Source organism: Staurois parvus, unplaced genomic scaffold, assembly GCF_062004578.1.
Source record: "Staurois parvus isolate SC_StPar_1 unplaced genomic scaffold, SC_StPar_1.0 ptg000829l, whole genome shotgun sequence".
NCBI lineage: Eukaryota > Metazoa > Chordata > Amphibia > Anura > Ranidae > Staurois > Staurois parvus.
The window spans coordinates 741,420-761,648 of record NW_028318625.1 but is presented as its reverse complement, the minus strand read 5'-3'; the positions used below and the strand labels follow the sequence as shown (position 1 = coordinate 761,648).

The 20,229-nt window shown below is 39.7% G+C and overlaps 1 protein-coding gene across 1 annotated transcript in view; it reads right to left on the bottom strand.

The window, feature by feature from the left end:
• Positions 1 to 18,760, bottom strand: part of ANKRD33B (ankyrin repeat domain 33B) — a 148,933-nt gene extending 130,173 nt beyond the window's left edge. Inside the window, exon 1 of the mRNA XM_089655245.1 lies at positions 18,200 to 18,760. Within this exon, the coding sequence (XP_089511371.1) occupies positions 18,200 to 18,760 (561 nt within the window). The remainder of the gene's footprint in view (positions 1 to 18,199) is intronic.
• Positions 18,761 to 20,229: the final 1,469 nt, after the last annotated feature.

The window sequence follows — 20,229 nt, the reverse complement described above, 5'->3', positions numbered from 1 at the left end:
GTTTGGGAAGAACACACAACACTATGTGTGGAGAAAAAAAGGCACAGCACGCCAACATCAAAACCTCATCCCCACTGTAAAACATGGCGGAGGGAGCATCATGGTTTGGGGCTGCTTTGCTGCCTCAGGGCCTGGACGGATTGTTGTCATTGATGGGAAAATGAATTCCAGAGTTTATCAAGACATTTTGCAGGAAAACGTATGACCATCTGTCCGCCAACTGAAGCTCCGCAGAGGATGGGTGATGCAACAGGACAATGACCCAAAGCATACAAGTAATTCAACAAAACAATGGCTGCAACAGCACAAAATACGCCTTCTGGAGTGGCCCAGTCAGAGTCCTGACCTCAACCCGATAGAAATGCTGTGGCATGACCTTAAGAGAGCAATTCACACCAGACATCCCAAGAATATTGCTATACTGAAACAGTTCTGTGAAGAGGAGTGGTCCAAAATTACTCCAGATCGTTGTGCAGGTCTGATCTGCAACTACAGGAAACGTTTGGTTGAGGTTATTGCTGCCAAAGGAGGGTCAACCAGTTATTAAGTCCAAAGGTTCACATACTTTTTCCTCCCTGCACTGTGAATGTTTACATGTTATGTGCAATTAAACCATGGCAACATCTAATGTTTGTGTAGTATTATGTTCAGCGGACTGTGTTCTTCTATTGTGACTTAGATGACGTTCAGAGCACATTTTATGCCGAATTCATGCAAAATTCCACGTAATCCCAAGGGGTTCACATACTTTTTCTTGCAACTGCATATATAAAATCCAGTGCTGTCCTGTGCACTCCATCCGTGATATCTCCCAGTTCTTCCTCTGGACTACAAAACAACTTCACCCTATGCAGTATGAGATAGAGGAGGGGGATTTGTTCTGTAGTTGAGTATAACACAAGTGGACAGAGCAGACACTATTCTTTGTGGTTTTATTATTGTCAGCCCACAACGGGACATTAGGCGCTGAATGCATTTTCACCACAATTAACAGTTATTTTTCTGTCTTTGCAGGGTTAAGTGCTGGGTGCCAAGGAATGGTGGGAAGATTTGAAATCGACTACAAATGAGACTTGTTCTTTCTAATTGAAAAAAATAGTACAGCTATGCAAAATACATTGGCTGTGATAGCACTATGATATAAATGGAACCTTGCCTTCCCTAGGTTCACAGCTTAGCATTTTCCACAGCGTTTTTCAGAAATGCACTACAGTCCACTTAACATGATTTCCTATGGGACAAGTTCACATCTCCGCGTTTTCGCCCGGTGCGGTTTTTGGAACAGGTCAGGGACTTTTTTAAATGCAAAAAGTTGCATTTTTGGTTCTATAGATTTCAATGGAAATGCTGCAGAAAAGCATATAGTGCATTTTTGCTGCATTTTTTATGCGGTTTGCATTTTAATCTGCCTAGGAAAAAAGAACACGCAAACTGTGTCAAAAATGCATGTGCAAAAACGCACTACAAAAAGCACTACAGAAACGGATTAAACGCAAACTGCATAGGTGTGAACCTAGCCTTAAGACAGTTCCTTACACTTTACACAGCCCTGTAAGTGGTAGTTCCACATTCCCCCAACTTGCAGAAGGCTGGAGCCAGGTTTAGCACTCTATAATAGCCACACAAAGTTTAGGATATCTCAGCATCCCTGCTTTTCTTTACAGATGTTTTGGTGCAACTTATATTGCACACTGTCTTTGCGTGTCCTATGATAAACATTCATAGAATTAGCTAACCTTGCATGCCCCTTCCTGACAGCCTAAGGCACCTTTCACCTGACTAGGGTTCAATGTTACCCACTGTGGAGGTACAGTTGTACTCAAAGGTTTACATACCCTGGCAGAAATTGTGAAATTTTGGCATTGATATTGAAAATATGACTGATCATGCCAAAAAATGCTCTTTTATTGAAGGATGATGATCATATGAAGTCATTTATTATCAAATAGTTGTTTGGCTCCTTTTTAAATCATAATGATAACAGAAATCACCCAAATGGCCCTGATCAAAAGTTTACATATCCTGGAATATTTTGCCTTGGTACAGACACACAAAGTGACACACACAGATTAAAATGCCAATTAGAGGTTAATGTCCCACATCTGTGGCTTTTTAAATTGCAATTAGTGTCAGTGTATAAATAGTCAATGAGTTTGTTAGCTCTTATGTGGAAGCACTGACTAGGCTAGATACTGAGCCATGGGGATCAGAAAAGAACTGTCAAAAGTCCTGCGTAACAAGGTAATGGAATGTTATAAAGATGGAAAAGGACATAAAAAGATGTCCAAAGCGTTGAATATGCCAACCAGTACTGTTAAATCACCTATTAAGAAGTGGAAAATTCAGGGATCTCCGATACAAAGCCAAGGTCAGGTAGACCAAGAAAGATTGTAGCCATAACTGACAGAAGAATTGTCTGGGATTCAAAGAAAACCCCACAGGCAACCTCAAAAGAAAAACAGGCTGCTCTGGAAAAAGATGGTATGGTTGTTTTTAAGGAGTACAATATGGTGATACTTGAACAAAAATGAGCTGTTTGGTGGAGGTGCCAGAAAGAAGCTTTTACACAGCTGAAATGCATTAGGTCTCATGCACACTGGACATTTTTTCAGCTGGTTCTAGGGGAGTCTGACAGTTTTCTCCTGCCTCTAAACTACCATGAATGTTAGCCTATGTGTCCATGCAGACAACTTTTAAAGGAATTTAGAAGCAGAGACATTTAGAGGCAGGAAAAAAAATCCATCGGAGCTGCAGAATTTCAGCAGAAAAACGCTTAGTGCATCTAAATGCATTTAAATGCATCTTAACGTGCATTAACACTAGGCATATTTAGCACTTCAGTGTTAATTCATTTGAATAGCCAGAACAAATTATTTATTTTGGCCAGTGAAATAAATTAATGCCCAAACACTTGATGTGGCAAAGGCAGCTAACGTGCCTAAACGTATTACACACTTTTACAAGCGTCAGGAGCCAAAAGGCTTCTAGGAGAGTTAGGAAAACATCATGAGTGCATGAGGCCTTTTTGTGAACTGTTTTATCTTCCAAAAAATGTATTTCTTTTCAGGTAATTTTCTAATGCTGACAAACTGCCAAACAGCATAGACAGGTGTTGATCATTTACGATTCTACGCTGCAGTAAAAGCAATACTGGGTGGTCAAGGGTGTGGTTGGATATTGGACATTCTTCAATTTAGAAACTCCAGGGCTGGGCTACCTACAAAGCAACCTACGCGGGTGCCTAATGTCCAGTGATGGAGAGGGGTGCTAGATGTGGTGCTAGATGTGGCTACCTGAAGGAGCACCGGAGAGCAGATGTACTAAATTTTTCCTGAAATTTCCAGTAATTTACCATAATTCTTGGCAACGTCTTTGTCAGTGTCCCTTTAACCACTTGCCTACTGAGCACTTTTACCCCCTTCCTGCCCAGGCCAATTTTTAGCTTTCAGTGTTGTCGCACTTTGAATGATAAATTGCATGGTCATTCAACATTGTACTATGAAATTTTTTATAATTTTTATTCATACAAATAGAGCTTTCTTTTGGTGGTATTTAATCACCACTGGGGGTTATATTTATTGCTAAACAAATGGAAAAAGACTGAAAATTAAAAAAAAAGAAAAACCTTTTTTTTCTTTGTTTCTATTATAAAATTTTGCAAACAGGAAATTTTTCTCCTTCACTGATGTGCCTTGGTGATGCTACACTGATAGGCAGCACTGATGGGCATTGGTGAGGAGGCACTGATGGACACTGATAGATGGCAATGATGAGCACTGATAGGCAGCACTGAAGGGCACTAAAAGGCAGCACTGAAGGGCACTGATAGGCAGCACTGACTGTCGGCACGGATAGGTGGCAATGATTGGCAGCACTGCTGGACACAGATTGGCAGCACTGCTAGGCACCGATGGGGAGCATTGTTTGGCACTTTTGGGGCTGCACTGATAATCAGTGCCCTGATGATCAGTGTAGTTGTCTCCTTTCACAGTTGCCGGTTATTGGCAGTACTTTCCATACCTCTTTAACAGCATGAGGAAAGTATTGTCGATAACCAGCAAGTGTATTTACATGGTGATCAGCTGTGAGTGGACACAGCTGATCATGTGGTAAAATGCCACTGTGATTGGCCCTTTACCTTGTCATGTGATTAGCTGTGTCCAAAGGACACAAATCACAGACAGCACGGGTGTGTGCTGGTGGGGATGCGCGGGAGGGGGGAGCGTTCTGGGAAGACGCCATTTGATGCCTCCCAGACCTGGATGACCGCTCTGTAGCCATCATTCAGCTACAGCGTGATCAAGAAGTGGTTAATTAGCAAGCAACCAAGTGTCACAATAGTAGCATGGTCTCAGGGTAGTTGGCTGAAAGTAAAGCTGGCCATAGAGTGATTTTCATTCCTGCAACCATTCTCTATCAACACAGTTAGTGTTGATAGGGGAATCCCTCCCATGGAGCCATTGTGTTCTCCCGTCAGGGGTAGTCGTCCCCGATGGGAGAACACAGTGATTACTGCTTGTGACTATTATAGCTGCTAGAAATAATCACATGTAAACCCCTACAGGCTAGTTGTACCCAAGAGCAGTGAGAATGATGAAGTTATCTCTTTTCAGTTCCGAGTCTTTACTTCCTTCATCCTTTCAGTTATGGAACATGTAGTGTGGAGGAGCACAAAGAGCCATGCTTTCTGGAGATTTGTTGCTGCAGCTGCTGGTTACAAGTAGGAGTATCCGAAGTACACCCTCCTGCACCAGAATAGCTCGGGATAATCTGCGGCTCTTCACACAGGATTAACCAAGCACAGAGCAAGTCACAGATCTGTATTTGCCTCCCGGCACACAATAATGCTGCTGGTCATACTCTACATGGAGCACATTTCTGACAATTTCCACCATCTTCAGCAGACTATTTCAAATATAACTGAACAGATCAAGGCAAAATAACATTTCTATAACAGTTTCTATTACACCGTAAAACAACTGAAATTGTTGATGATTATTATTATTATTATACAGTATTTATAAAGCGCCAATAGTTCGCTCAGCGCTGTACATTACAAAGGGGGACAGAACATGTGACAGAACAATACCAATACAATGCAAAACATGAGGGGATTGAGGGCCCTGCTCTTTCGAGCTTACAATCTAGGAGGGAGGGGATGGTGGTACAGGAGGAGATAGCTGTAGGGGATGGAGTGGTAGGAAGAGTGGAGGAGGTCGGCAAGTTAGCAGGGAGTGGGGTAGGCTTCCCTGAAGAGATGGGTTTTCAGGGTGCGCCTAAAGGAGAGGAGAGTAGGTGATAGTCTGATGGGTTGGGGCAGGGAGTTCCAGAGGATGGGTGACACCCTGGAGAAATCCTGGAGGCGGGCATGGGAGGAGGAGACCATGGAACTAGAGAGAAGGAGGTCTTGTGAGGAGCGGATTGTGCGTGCTGGGCGGTACTTGGATATTAGGTCAGTGATGTAGTATGGGGCAGTATGGTGGACAGCTTTGTACATCGCTGTTAGGATTTTGAATTTGATCCGTTGCGCAATCGGAAGCCAGTGAAGGGATTGGCAGAGGGGGGTGGTGGAAACTGAGCGGTTGGAAAGGTGAATGAGTCTGGCAGCCGTATTCAGGATGGACTGAAGCGGGGATAGCCAGCGGCGAGGCAGGCCAGTGAGGAGGGAGTTGCAGTAGTCGAGTCGTGATATGATGAGGGAGTGGATGAGCTGTTTAGTGGTTTCTGGGGTTAGGAACGTGCGGATTTTGGCGATGTTGCAGAGGTGGAGTCTGGCCTTTGTCCATTTAGTGGTTTCTGCAATTCAAAGCTCATCTAATGTGTATGGCCAGCACAGTGGATGATGGCAAGAAGAATGCTTGGTGTGAAAGATGTCTATCTGAGTTTATATGTAGGATACTTTAAGCTTGTCCATACCTGCTTAGATGTTGTTTTTTTTTCTCATTCAGACAGCAGGTTGAATGAAGAAAATAAAATGAACCGATTCCTCCATCCACACAAACAAGGCGGATGGAGGAATCCCCTACCAGGACTTTAGCACCTGCCGCTGTCATAATACATTGATCTCTGGCTTCGGTTGATTGGCTGCAGTTTCTGATTGTCGGAAGATTTTCCAACATGTCTTTTTAAACAGAAGTTGATCAAATAAATACATACTGATTGACATTTGCAGTGAAAATCCAGCTACCGCTCTTTTAAGAAGATCGGTATATTTTAGGGTGTCATGTCAAAGTGTGAGACTTTCGCTCAAATATACATATAGTTAACACATGGTAAGGGGAATGTTTCATCGTAGCATAGCTCTGTGAAGAATTTAGGGATGATACTATGCTTTAATACAGAACTTGTTCCTGTCTTGCATTGGCATGCTGTGCAGCATTATTATTATACAGGATTTATATAGTGCCAACCAGGGGCGGACTGACCATTTGGAAACTCGGGCACTGCCCGAGGGCCCGGGGTCAGTAGGGGGCCCCATGAGATGCCCCTGGTACCTTTTTCATAGACTTTTTTAAGTTTGGGCAAGGACACAGGGGTCCCATGATCCCCTATTGCCCAGGGGCCCCATGAGTTGTCAGTCCGCCCCTGGTGCCAACAGTTTGTGCAACACTTTACAATATGTTGATAAATCATGCCAAATGTCTCTTAGATAAAATTTTAGAAAAATGTACAAATACCACTCATTGCTATACAGCTCAGCAATCTGGTGACTGGAGGTTGAACTGCAAGGAGTCTGGACCTTGTGTGTGCAATGAGCATATCGGAAAACTGGGAAATTTAGAAAGAGATAGAGTCAAGAAAATTCAATAAGAAAAAAAACCCTCCACGACCCAAATTTGAAAACACAGGTTTGTAAGGACTGGGATACAAGAAGGATTGCTTTTTATTTGGCAACGGAGTACACATTCCTCTTGTAAGAAAGTTGTAGTCATTAAAGCAGTATTAGTCCCCAAAACAAGTATTTATTAGAATACAGCTTACTAATTCTTAGATGTGATGGCTGCATTCAATTTTCTTTTTTTAAGCTTTCGTTCTTCTATTTTCATTTGGCAAGTCTGTTGATTTTCAAAACAACAAGCTGTCCTGCAGAATGTATCAGTTACAGAGATGAGACAAACCATATACTACTGAAAAGGGTGCTTACAATGATCAGCTTTTATTTATTTATATAAAACCTTTATCCTAAAAAGGAAAAAAAAAAGGATGTTGCTGTAACTGCTTATAAAGTGTTAGCTGCAGTTTGGCTTCAGTTTAGTGTATCTAAATCTGCTAGTACAGCTAATACTCCCTTCCACCCCCCCCCCCCCTCAGACTGACAATGCCACTGTTCAAAGGTGCCCCTTGTGCTCCGTCATCCAGACCACCCCGCTGGCAGAACACAAAGATTACTGCTAGTGGCTATAACTGCCGTCAGTAATCAAATATAAAAGATCCGGCAGGCTGGTTGTACCCAAGTCGATTGATAGATTGATGGGTATAATCAGCCTGCCTTTAACAGATTTCATACCAACAGGCAGCACACTTGCATAAGGATGGAGCATTGCTCTGCTGCTGTTGCTCTACCTTCTGTTTCCTGTCACTTCCCAATTTCTTCTAATTTTCTCAATCAGTCACAAGTGGTTTTTCCTATATGTGTTTTTTTGTGTGTAAGAGAGTGAGAGAGAATATGGGTCAGTACAGTAAACGTGAGAAAGCATATTGGTCAGTACTGAAGGTGAAAGAACATATGGCCCAGTACCATGAGATTAAAGGGGTATTAAACCCAAAAGCAAACATTTATTATATTGCAATGCATCATTTCTTAGATGTGATGTCTGCATTTTTTTAAGCTTTCTTTATTCTATTTTCTATTAGCCTGTTGTTTTTCAAAAGAACAACCTCTCCAGAAGAATGTATCAGTTACAGGGATGGGGCAACCCATTTTCCAGTGAAAGGACTGCTTACAGTGATCATCTTTCTGTAAAACCTCTATCCCAAAAGGGAAAAACTGTTTTTTTAACTGCTTATAAAGTATTTGTTAGTGTATTTAACTCTGTTAGTACATCTAACAGTCCCTTCCTCCAGACTGATGTCACTGCTGTCCAAAGGTGTCCCCTGTGCTCATTCATCCAGAGTGAGGGTACTCTAGTACAGGAGGTATAGTACTGGCCAGAGGAGAAAATGCTCAAAAAAGGAAACTTTTTGCAGCCATTACATCTAACAATTGGTCAGCTGCAATGTATGTCATTTTTGGTTCTGGGTTTAATACTGCATATGTATATATATGTGTGTGTGTTGGGTTTAATAAGAGAGCATATGGGTCAGTGCCAGGGGCGGACTGACAACTCATGGGGCCCCCGGGCAATAGGGGATCATGGGGCCCCTGTGTCCTTGACCAAACTCAAAAAAGCCTATGAAAAAGGTACCAGGGGCATCTCATGGGGCCCCCTACTGACCCCGGCCCTCAGGCAGTACCCAAGTTTCCAAATGGTCACTCCGCCCCTGGTCAGTTCTGTGAGACAGAGAGCATATGGGTCAGTACTGTGTATAAGTGAGGGTATGGATCAGTACTGCCTGTGAGGGATTGTTCATTCTTTGGGTATGTTCTATTGATTTTTTTACACAAACACTTTACTTTGTGGATTTTTTGTAAATATGTCATGAGAACAGGATTGAGAAATACCGATTGCTATAGTGATTGGCTGTTTTTCGACTGGCTCCTAGATTTGTCTAGGCCTGATTTATAAATATACTGGAAAATTTAATGGTGACTTTTAACCGCTTAAACTCTGGAGTGTTTTACCCCCTTCATGACCAGGCCATTTTTTGCTATTTAGTACTACACTATTTTAACTGGTAATTGCGTGGTCATGCAACACTGTCCCCAAATGAAATTTATATAAGTTTTTGTCACACAAATAGAGCTTTCTTATGGTGGTATTTGATCATGACTGTGTTTTTTATTAAAAGACTGAAAATGTTGATTTTCTGCTATAAAACATATTGAATAAAAAAATGAAAAAAATACAATTTCTTCATAATTTTAGGCCAAAATGTATTCTGCTACATGTCTTTAGTGAAAAAAAAATCCAATAAGTGTATATTGATTGGTTTACATGAAATTTATAGCATCTACAAACTATGGTATATATACTGGAACTTTTGTTTATTTATTTTTTATACTAGCAATGCTGGTAATCAGCGACCTTTTGTGGAACTGTGATAGTGTGATCTGACACTAACTGATACTGGATGGGAATTGACTAACTAGCACTGACATCACCAGTGACACTAATACAGTGATCAGTGATAATACTTTAACCTCCTCGGCGGTATGATTCTTTCAGATTTTTTGTGCTGAAAGCGGTAGCATTTTTTTGCATAGAAATATGTAGTTTTTTATTGTAGGCTGTAATTTTTAGGAATAACTCACTGAAATCTGTCCGAACAAGAGTCTATTAAACATCCCGGGTAGGATAAAATTTGAAACACAAAATCATAAATTATAATTTAATAAATAATCATAAAAAATAATAATATAATAATAAATTTAATTCAATAATATAATCAAACCAAAAACACTGAAATTTGAAATACAGAGGCAAATTCGCACATCGCTGAGCAAAGTCGCAAAATCGTTTTCAGTGTCTGATGACGAATTTCCCCATAAATCATCACTCAATTCTGCAAGTGGTTCTGACTTACTATTGCTGTTCTAAAACCGCTTTTGACCTAAAGGGACGCTTTTTGGACGCCATGGACTTTTCTAAGTTTCCAGGCAGAAAGAACAGTCAAAATGCAGGCAGGGCACAGGACAAAGCGGTAGGGACAAAATGTATGTGAAATGCATTGAAAAAGCAATGACAGCAAAAATGACATTTTTTAAAAATTTCAAATTTCCCACCGGTTCCGGCGCCCATACGTCCCGACGGCACAGGGACCGGAACACGGAAGCCGGATGCCGGCATCAGCCGGAGGAGATGGACGAGGACGCTGCAGGGGACACATCGTGGGAGCGAAGGACAAGGTAAGTGCTGCAGGGACCCCCGGAGAACGCCGCATGGTAAGCCCGAGTGTAGCTCAGGGTTACCGCTCTTGGTACTGAAATTTTACCCCGAGCTACACTCGGGAACACCGCTGAGGTTAAAGTGCCACTGTATTAATGACGCTGGCTGGGAAAGGGGTTAACATATTGGCTAATCAAGGGGTTAACTGCATTCCAAACAAATGTTAATGAGTGTATTAGATGCTGCTTTTTACAAAAAATCTCTTTGTTCCTTCTCCCTGCAAAGCAGGGAGAAGAAACAAAGAGATTGTTCTCTCTGTACAGAGTCTTGTGTTGGTTGTCAACACGGGGCTTTGTGCTGTGATTGGACACAGCCAATCAGCAGGTCCTGGTTATGAATCATTGGGTGGGACCTGCTGACAAATGATGTCAAGGGGCGGGTGTGCGCACATGCTCCCTGTACACGGAAAAGCCCAGCGAAGTACAGGTACGTTGCTGTGCCTGTACGGGACACCTGTCCAAAATACATTGCAGGCTGGTGGTCCTGAAGTGGTTAGTTTATGTCATACTTAGGCTGGCCACACACTATACAATTTTCTGGCCAATTTCCTTTAGCTTTACTTTCAACTATGTAGTGCAAGAGTCTGCCTAATTGGATACAATAGAAAGTGTTGTTAGTTTGACCTCCTGTTATATGGTTTTTGGTAAATCCAAACCAAAAATCTTAAGAAAATTGTATAAGGTATGGCCAGCCTTAGAAAAGGAAATAAAATAGGATAATAAAAATCCATGCTGCAGGTGTTACTAATTGTGCTGAACATTTTGTAATAGGCAATACTCTTAAATATACTTAGGTGTCTAGAATTTTGCTTTTCAGTCCCAGATTAAAAGATCAGCATTACACTGTCTGTGCTGCCCAAGCTATATTCCACCCCAAAAAATGTAAAATAGACAGGGTGAATCTTCCTAATGCAGGAACAAATAGAAATGTAAAACTGACAGGGGTTCTAATCCTAGTTCACTGTATCCAAAACTATACTTATACTCTTCTCTTAGATTGTAAGCTCCCAGGATCAGGGCCCTCCTATCCCTCTTGTATTGAACTGTATTGTTGCTGTATTGTCTCCCTTTATATTGTAAAGCGCTAAACAAACTGTTGGCGCCATATAAATCCTGTATAATAATAATCCATGCCTTTTACTTATACCCCTTTGTGATGAATGTAAAACAAATCCTAACACCTGAACACAGTTTTGCTCTTTTGACATGTATTAATAAAACTGTACATATCACAACTACTTATTGTAGTCCAGTGGATTATGCCTTGTTTTTTTTAGGACAAATTGGGCTTTCATTTAATGGGAAACAGTAATGATATCTCATGACTTTTTTTTTTAATTAAAAGAAAACTGGTACAAAATAGATAAATACAAAAAAAAAAAAATCATTTTTAAAAATGTGGCTGTATTTTTTTGGTTTACCATAACCTACCACCAAAGAACAATCCAAAATAATTTCTCTTGCTCCTGATGATCACAGTGATACCACATATATATTATGTGTATATTATACCACGTGTATATTGTGTGTTGTATGTAACCATAGCAGGGCCCAGAAACAATATTGCATATTTTCTATCTAAAACACACAGACACTGACACTAACTTGACACTGATACTAAATAAAAATTGCTTATTTTTTAAATCATACGTAAAATATACTGAACCTGACCTTTGACCCCCAACATTTGACTGTGACCTTTGACCCTAACTCTAACCCTGACCTAAAGTGATATTAAAAGGTATATTTTTTTTTGTTTAAAAATAACAAACATGTCATACCTTCCTGCTCTGTGCAGTGGTTTTGCACAGAGCAGCCCCAATTCTCCTCTTCTTGGGTACCCCGCCGGCACTCCTGGCCCCTCCCTCCTGCCTAGTGCCCCCTTAACAAGAAGCTTGCTATGGGGGCACCCCAGCATGCTTGCTCTCACATCTCTGCTCTGTGTATCCACTCACACATGGAGCACAGTTTGACCCCACCCCCCACTCTCTCCTCATTGGATCACTGACTGTGATTGATTGACAGTAGTGGGAGCCAATGGCTACTGCTGCTGTCTCAGCCAATGAGGAGGGAGAGACCGGGGAGAGTCGAGGCTCTTGTGCACATCGCTGGATCGAGATCGAGCTCTGGTCAGTATTAGGGGGGCTGGGGGCGCTGCTGCACACAGAAGGTTTTTTAAGTAAAAAAACTTGAGCCTTTACAGCCACTTTAAATGAAACCCTGAACTAGCTATTTTTTTCTTTATTTTTTTATTATTATTTTACACTTTTCTACTCTAGCAAGAAGAAAAAGATAGAATGAATCTTTTTCTCTATTCAAGAGGAGAAAATACACATATGGGTGGGTTGTACAGTGACTGATCAGTGTGATAGACAATCAGAAGCTATTACAGTAATCAGGTGATTGGGAACTGGAATTCTCAGTTCCTGATCATTAATACGAGATCTGGGGCTCTGTGCTGCAAGCGCGCTGCACTCTCAACACAAACACAGCAGCGTATATATGCTGCCCATGGAAAATGACCCACTTCAGTAAGGCCACATATGAGATTATGCTCGGCGGGAAGTGATTAAGGAAAGGTAATTCTGAACTCTAGGTTAATGTAAAGACACGCATTAATGCAGGTCTGAGCTCATTAATAATCTATACCTTTTTCTGTCTAAGCAGTGGCGAAGCTAGGCATTCTTCAACTGGGGCAACGACTCAGTTTGGCATCCATCCCCCACCTACCTAAGAGGGAAGTTCTCCATCCACACACCCCCAGCCCCCTACCCAACAGGGTTGCCAACCCTCCCACAGATTTTTTTACTGACTAAACAGGGAAAATATACTAACAAACTAAACCAATCAATACTTAAACAATACAAATGCAATGTAAATATTAACAATACTCATAGCTACAATGTAAATATTAACAATACTCATACCATTTTATCTGCCCAGCTTAACATTTAGAAAGCCAAACAGTGTAAAAAATGTGAGTATGACTAGGAATATGAATATCTGAGACATTGTGGAACAAAAGACCAGGGAACTGAGTGTATGCCAAGAGGGGAAAAACAGAGAGGGGAAAAGAGAGAAAAGAAAGACAGGGGAGGAAGGGGCCAATAAAGATGATTTGGGGAGGAGAGGGGTTGGAAAGAGACATGCATAGGTGGAGGGGAAGAGAAAGAGGGAGAGAGAGGGGAAGATAAGAGAGAAGGCGAGGGGGAGATGTAGAAAAGAGAGAGAGAGAGAGGGGAGAGGAGATAAAAGGAAGGGAGAGGAGGTGGGGGAAGAGAGAAAGACACAGAGAAGCATAAACGGATTAAGGCAGACTGGGACCCTAGGCAAGTTTTTAGCTTTACCTTCCACAATCCTTTTGATTTACATGGATACGGATTTGCAATAGACATTTGCATTGTCTGTACTGGTATGGCTACTCAACATCATCCACCAACTAAATGCAATTATATCCTCCATTTGATGTGCACCCCTTTGACTAACTGTGCTATGGGAAATACTGCAGGAGTATGAAGGAAGGTTTTAAGCTGGGTCTCGGACATCCCCTGGGATATAGATTTATGCCGAGGTTGCGTCGTGGATGGTCTGGCTCTGGAGCAAACTCATGATCATACAGAGTCCCAAGACAACAAGAAGACTCATCGGGGGTGGAGAAGGGGTGGCCATCCCTTCTACTTCTGATCTTATGTTCCCATCTGTAAAGGCAACAGACCTAGCACAGTCGTTTATCTATTTAAGAGTTTTGGCATAGAAGTTAAACCATTGGTTTGGGAAATTACAAAATAAATTACACCAATGCTAGTGATGCCAGCGAAGACACAGTGAAGACACTGATGCCAGTGAAGAGCTAACATGTGAAGCTGCAAAATAGGTGCACCATAATTGTGGTTCCTTGTGAGTTCCTGATCAAGAAAGATTACAGGTAACACTATGGAGACAAGACATACAAATGCATGGATTAACAATGGAGTAACATCAAAGAGGGGCCCAGACTTTTTTTGGCATTCTTCTGCACTCTATGAATTCTGTTTTCTAAAAATTGCAGCTATCCCTTCAAATTATGACTGCACAATATGGTATAAGTTGAGAAATTTCTTGGTCTTCTGTGGACTTCCCATGGAGTACTCTATTCAGCATTTACCTAAATAAATATTACTGTCTGTCATTACTATCAACCATGAAGTATGCATTTCCTTCTAGGTATATGGCTCATGGATTTTTCCTAAAATCCTATCCTAGGCCTGGTCTAGTTTTAAACCTATGTTAAATTTTTAGTTACTGGTAATAAAAAATATGGGGAAACCATAAGATGATGAAATTACTATAAAATAAATCTTGTTCTACACCATGCACACTGAATATGTAATGTCTGACAATAAGCAGACAGTATTTGATCTATTACCCTGCAAAGATTGTATTGACATCACCATTGTGTTCATTTCTTTGGCTGAATCTATCCAGTCTACTCTGTTTGTCTGATATGTTTCCTTCTACAAATCTCCTCTATTAGATCCAAAAACTGCCATAAAGATGTTGTGCATGGATTTGCCTTATCTGTGAGAAAGAAACAGACAGAGAAACAGAGGTGCAGAGGTTACTCCTGTTACTCCTATCCAAGAACAAAGAATAGATATATTCCCTACCACCTCTTGAACTAGTATCACTCATTTATTATTGACTGCTAAACTGAATGTCACTAAACACTGGAAAAAAGAGCACCCCCAGATTTATTGGTATAATATAACAGCTTAAAATTAAAATGTCCTATAGAAAGAATGGCATATTTAAAAAATAAATCATATAAGAAGTTCCAATTACTATAGTCAAAGGGCATATGGTTTACTAAGATGTATTGTCTAAATTTACATTTTGACCTATCTTTTTTTTTTGCTAAAAGAAGCTATTTATTTTTGTTATCCAGTTTCTCACCTCCCTTCCTTTTTCATCCTATCCTGGTCTCTCCTTTCTCTATCCCAAAACTAGCTGTATAAGCTGTAGGCACCTGTCTAGACATCACTCTAATGACTGCAAAGTAGATCCAAAAATAACACTTAAAGTGTTAACTGTCATCACTTGAACACCAAAATAATTAATGATAATAATAAAAATAAGTGGAACTACATCGCATCAGAGCACTACAAACTGAAAAATCTCTTCATTCATTTTTAATATTCAAAGCAAACTCACCCATCCATCCATGTCTCCATGCTTTATTTTGCTGAGAAATCACTTTGAAATACACCCCCTAGCAATTTTGCCATGGTCATCTTGAGTAAGGGCAGGTGATTCATGTAGCATTTAACTTCCTGGAACCCATCTGCCCTTAACTCAGGCATGCATGCAGGAGGATGTGCTTAGCTGGAAAAAAAAAACTCCTCCCCTCCTGGGATGAATTACATAATTATCCTAAGCCTAGGAACCAGGACGTAACCAAAGAAATGTAAAAAAAAAAAAGTTTAAAACAAGATAATACTGTGTGATATACTTTCCTATCTATTTACTAATGCTGAGTCAATGTTGATTGAGAGAATGAAGTTTCATTTTAAGTTGCACTGTTTACCTTACCTTTAGCTGCTCACTGATTGTTTTAATACAATGGTTATAATTGTACCAGAAATGTATAATATCACTTGAAACTTGACAAGTTCCTACATTTAGGTAAAGTTTCATCATTTGTTTTTAACCGACCCTCCCCATCCCCACAGTTTCCACACATTAGTTCATTCCTTTTATGCCACTGCAAAATGGTATAATGTATACAAGGCTTGACTGAGGTTTATTTGTTTAGCCTTCTGCCAATATAATATATTCACAACCTGCTTTGTGAAGTGTAGTAACTTTCTTTATTGGCTTACCAGCTGATTTTCTCACTGACAGCTGACAAATCTCACTTGCTAATTTAACCATTTGCCACCCGGCCTATAGCCGTTTGGCGGCCGCAAAAATGCATTACCATTCCGGGGTGTACGCCATTTGGCGTCCTCCCGCACATGCGCAGTTCGCGTGGTTGCAGAGGCACGCAGTGGCGCAATCTGTCACCGGCCGTGTACCTTGGACACGGCCGATGACAGATCTGAGTATCGGCCCTATTGCCAGTACCATGTGACCTGCTGTGACCAATCACAGCAGGTCACATGACAGTTGTATACAATGGATGGCTTCATTCATGCCATCCATTGTATACTAGTGTCTAGCTGTGAATGGTCACAGCAGGTCACATGCACATGTCATGTGATTAGCTGTGGCCAAATCACAGCTAAGCACAAAAAAAAAAAAAAAAACCCTGAATAAATCGATGTCATTCAGGTAAATGCTGCTTATAGCAAAGTAATTCTTTGCTATAAGCAAATTGTGTAAAAAAAAAAATTACTGATCACTTCCCCAAAGTAGTACAATGTTACTATGGTAACATTGTACTACTTTGGTCATAGTAAAATCTTTAAAAAAAATCTTAAATTTTTTTTTAAAAAAATGAAATAAAAAATACAAAATAATAAAAAAAATATATATATATATATTTTTTTTCATACTGTCACCAGTCAGTGTCCCTGTTCACCGCCATGCCAGTTATATGATGACGCTGTACTGCACTGGTGACAGTATGTAAAAAAAAAAAATTGTGAAAATAATTTTTTTCATTTTTCGAAAAATTATGACAAAAAAATACAAACTTCAAAAAACTCGCTATGCCTCTTATGAAGTACGTCGGACTGTCTACTTTACAAAAAGGGGTCATTTGGGGGATATCTATACTGTTCTGACATTCTTGGACCTCAAGAAAAGTGACTGTATATCACCAAGCAAACATATTATAACCAAAGGCATACACACATGAAATTCGCCATTTACACATAAATAGATGTTAATCTCTCCAAAACACCATATTTTTCCTTTCAGCATTATACTACATATATGCAATACACACATGCTCAAAATGCAATCTTGAGATACCATTACAGCTTTTGCCTGGGTTTTGGCTGGCTTTGCACCAGGCATTAGTTTGATCTGAAAATTATATCTGGCAGCCTGGAAGCTAGCCCACTGTTGACAAGTCTTCTACAAATTTCAGACATGTGCTGAGCGTATTCAATGCGTCACCTTAATGAAGGTGGCTAAATGCAGATTACATCGGTGGCTTCTCTGTGTAGAGCCACACAATCTTGTGATAGTCACGTGCTGCTGGGAAATAATTATCCGGAGAGCTTCTGACGTGAATGCTGCGTATTAGGTGAGTACACGGTATAGGACACATTGTTTCGGTAGACACGTATTATAAGAAAAAGTGAATGTTTTTTCAGCTTTTTCATGGAAAGACATTGTTAAAAGATCCACTTTCATGTAATACATTTTTCTAGAGTACTATCTAAATTATAAAAGCTATCATAGAACTGTGTCTAAGAGAAAGTCACACACTTTCTTTAACCAGCCAGTAGCACCAGCCAAGTACTGTGGCATGGGGCCAGTATGTATGAATTGGGAAATCCAATGTGATAGTGTTAACCTGTAGTAGTAATTCCAGCCATGACTGACACTCACATAATACCTTTCAGTATGAAGAATAACTCTGTGATGTAAGACACCAAAGTAGTGTCAATTCTATCTTGTATTTAGCATTTATGTTCCTCAAAAAGGAGAAAAAAAATGTGTATACAGAAAACATTCCTTTAGATTATGCCAACATTGATTAAAAATAAAATGGTTAAAATTTATATTTAATTTAATGGTTTTGGATTCATTTAGTATTATTCTAACATTGAACAATATGGAACATTATAATATACTGGAAAATTACTGTTCAATGACTCTCCATATTTACCACTAACATACTTGCTCTTAAGCCGATATTTTTATATTATTTCATTACATTAAATTTAAAAAAAATGGTAAGGCCCAGCTCTAATAAAGCAACTGTAGTAATTCAAATTCAAATCCTGCAGTGGTGTATTGCTCTTGGTCAGCGAATACAAATTATTTTATATCCTTTAAGATCCATTCAGAATCAACAACCTACAGATTGATTAAACATAAAAATACAAAAGAATAAAGCACATTATTGTTGGTATTATAACTATTATTGCTAGTAGTAGGAGTAGTAAGTCACTCAAAAATTAAAGATTAAAGTAGCAAAATAAAATAATGAGTTTAACTCACCCTGTTGTTTCTGTCTGTTTCACAAACTTCTTCTTCAGTTACGCCTTGACGCATCAGAGCTTTCAAAACTATTGTATTGTTGGTGGTGCAGGCTTTAAAGACAGTAAGAGGTTCAGGACTAGGAATGCTTTCCAGACTCTGGAAACTGTCAGTATCAAATTCTGTACATCCATACCGATCCTCATCCTCATTTTCATCCCCATATTGCCAATCTTTGGTCACACTATCTGGTGGATAAAATGAATCATCAGATGCAATGCTTCTTGTGTCAGAAAGTTCAGAAAAGTCATCATATTCTTCACACTCTTCATCCACAACCAGCTCATTTGTGCACCTGTTAGCACACTGTTCTAAGGTGGGTACAACTGCAAGGAGCTGTGGCAGAGGATCTCCAGATCCCCGCCATGACCGCTCATTCTGTTCCTGTTCTTCTTCCAGTCTATTGGCATCCTGTAGCAGGCCATTACCATTTTTGCCATCTTCAGTAAACTGAACATCTGGTTTCCCTTTAGGTCTCCTTGCCTCATTGCCTGTATTTGGAGTCCCAGATATAAGCACCATTGATCTGGATGAAAAAATAATAGCTATTGCTCACTCTAGTAAATTTTAATACAATGTTCTAAAATAACAAGATAATTGCATTTCTGTGCTATCTTAAAATTTATGTTGTCTTCTTTCAATGCAATTCTCTTTATCTTTTTACATGCAGCATTTCATTACATCTATTTATCTTCCTGGGTTGCAAAATTCTATTTAATTCCCATGATAAAATAAACAATGTGTTATAGCTTCATTTACATCTTTTTTTTTACTCCTGTTTGAATGGAGGAATTTCATCAAGCTGGAACATTTCTGTTGCTCCAGCTCAGAGTATTCAACTAAAAATTTAAAATGTAACGTGTACACCTTTTATAAAATAAAAGTGTTTGAAGGAAGAAGTCACGTAATTCTGTTGCTGTTTTTATAGGTAACACTTTTTCCTGCAAAACAAAAAAAAGATGATTATTTTTATAAATTACTTTTGTTGGATTTGTATATTTAAAAAAGGATAGATACAAGCTTAACAATATAAACAACAAAATATTACAAATAGGTTTAAATGCCTACTAGCGGGATATAAACCTCAGTCTAGCGTAAAAAATAAAAAAGTCCACATTTCTCACCTTAAAAATTTGGGTAAATATCAAGGAATACGTGCAGCAAACATGTAATAGCTCCTCTTGCATGCTATGTGAATGGAGGGAAAGACATTTGGAAAAGTCCTGCTACCTAATCCGATCATTTCTGAGAAGATTGAGAATCCAGCTTAGCATGTTGACATCAGGGGAACGTTTTAAAAGAGATTTAAATGGGAAATGTGCAGCTGTCAGTGTCAGTTCCTGTAAGACAGAAACATAATCATGTAGCCAGGGTGGTGAAAATTTCTGAGAGTTTCTGGTAGCTAAACTTTGTTTGGAGTAATAAAAAAAAAAGCTGTAGAATGGAGACAATATACAGCACTTGTTTATGCAATGATACCTAGGAAACAATTTTTAAGTAGGTCTTTGACTCTCCAGTAAGTCTGTAGTTGACTTGCAATACATTTCATAGAGGATGTTTTCATGCTGCCTTTTAACAAATGCTTTCATGTTTTTTTCTGCCCCAATCATGTAGAAATGATTCACCCTTAAAATAAACCTGTGATGAGAGAAACATGGAATTGATATAGTGGAAAATACTTATTTCCTGGCTGTTACATGTTCATTACTGTGATCCTTATCTACAAACTTGCTCTGGGTCAGTGACTTTTAAACCAGGACAATATGATAGTAAAAAAATTAGCATTTTTAATAGGACAGTAGAGGTTTCCTAAAAATAAACTCTGAGGCCTCCTTCACTTCATACTACGAGTTACATTAATGCACCTGCGTTAATGCAACATTTTACCATGCATTAAGCTGCCCTGCAGCACAAATTGCAGTTTTGGTCCCTTTCAGAGAAAACAGACTCCAATTAGATTAGCAGGGAATCTGTCCACTGATCCCCTGATG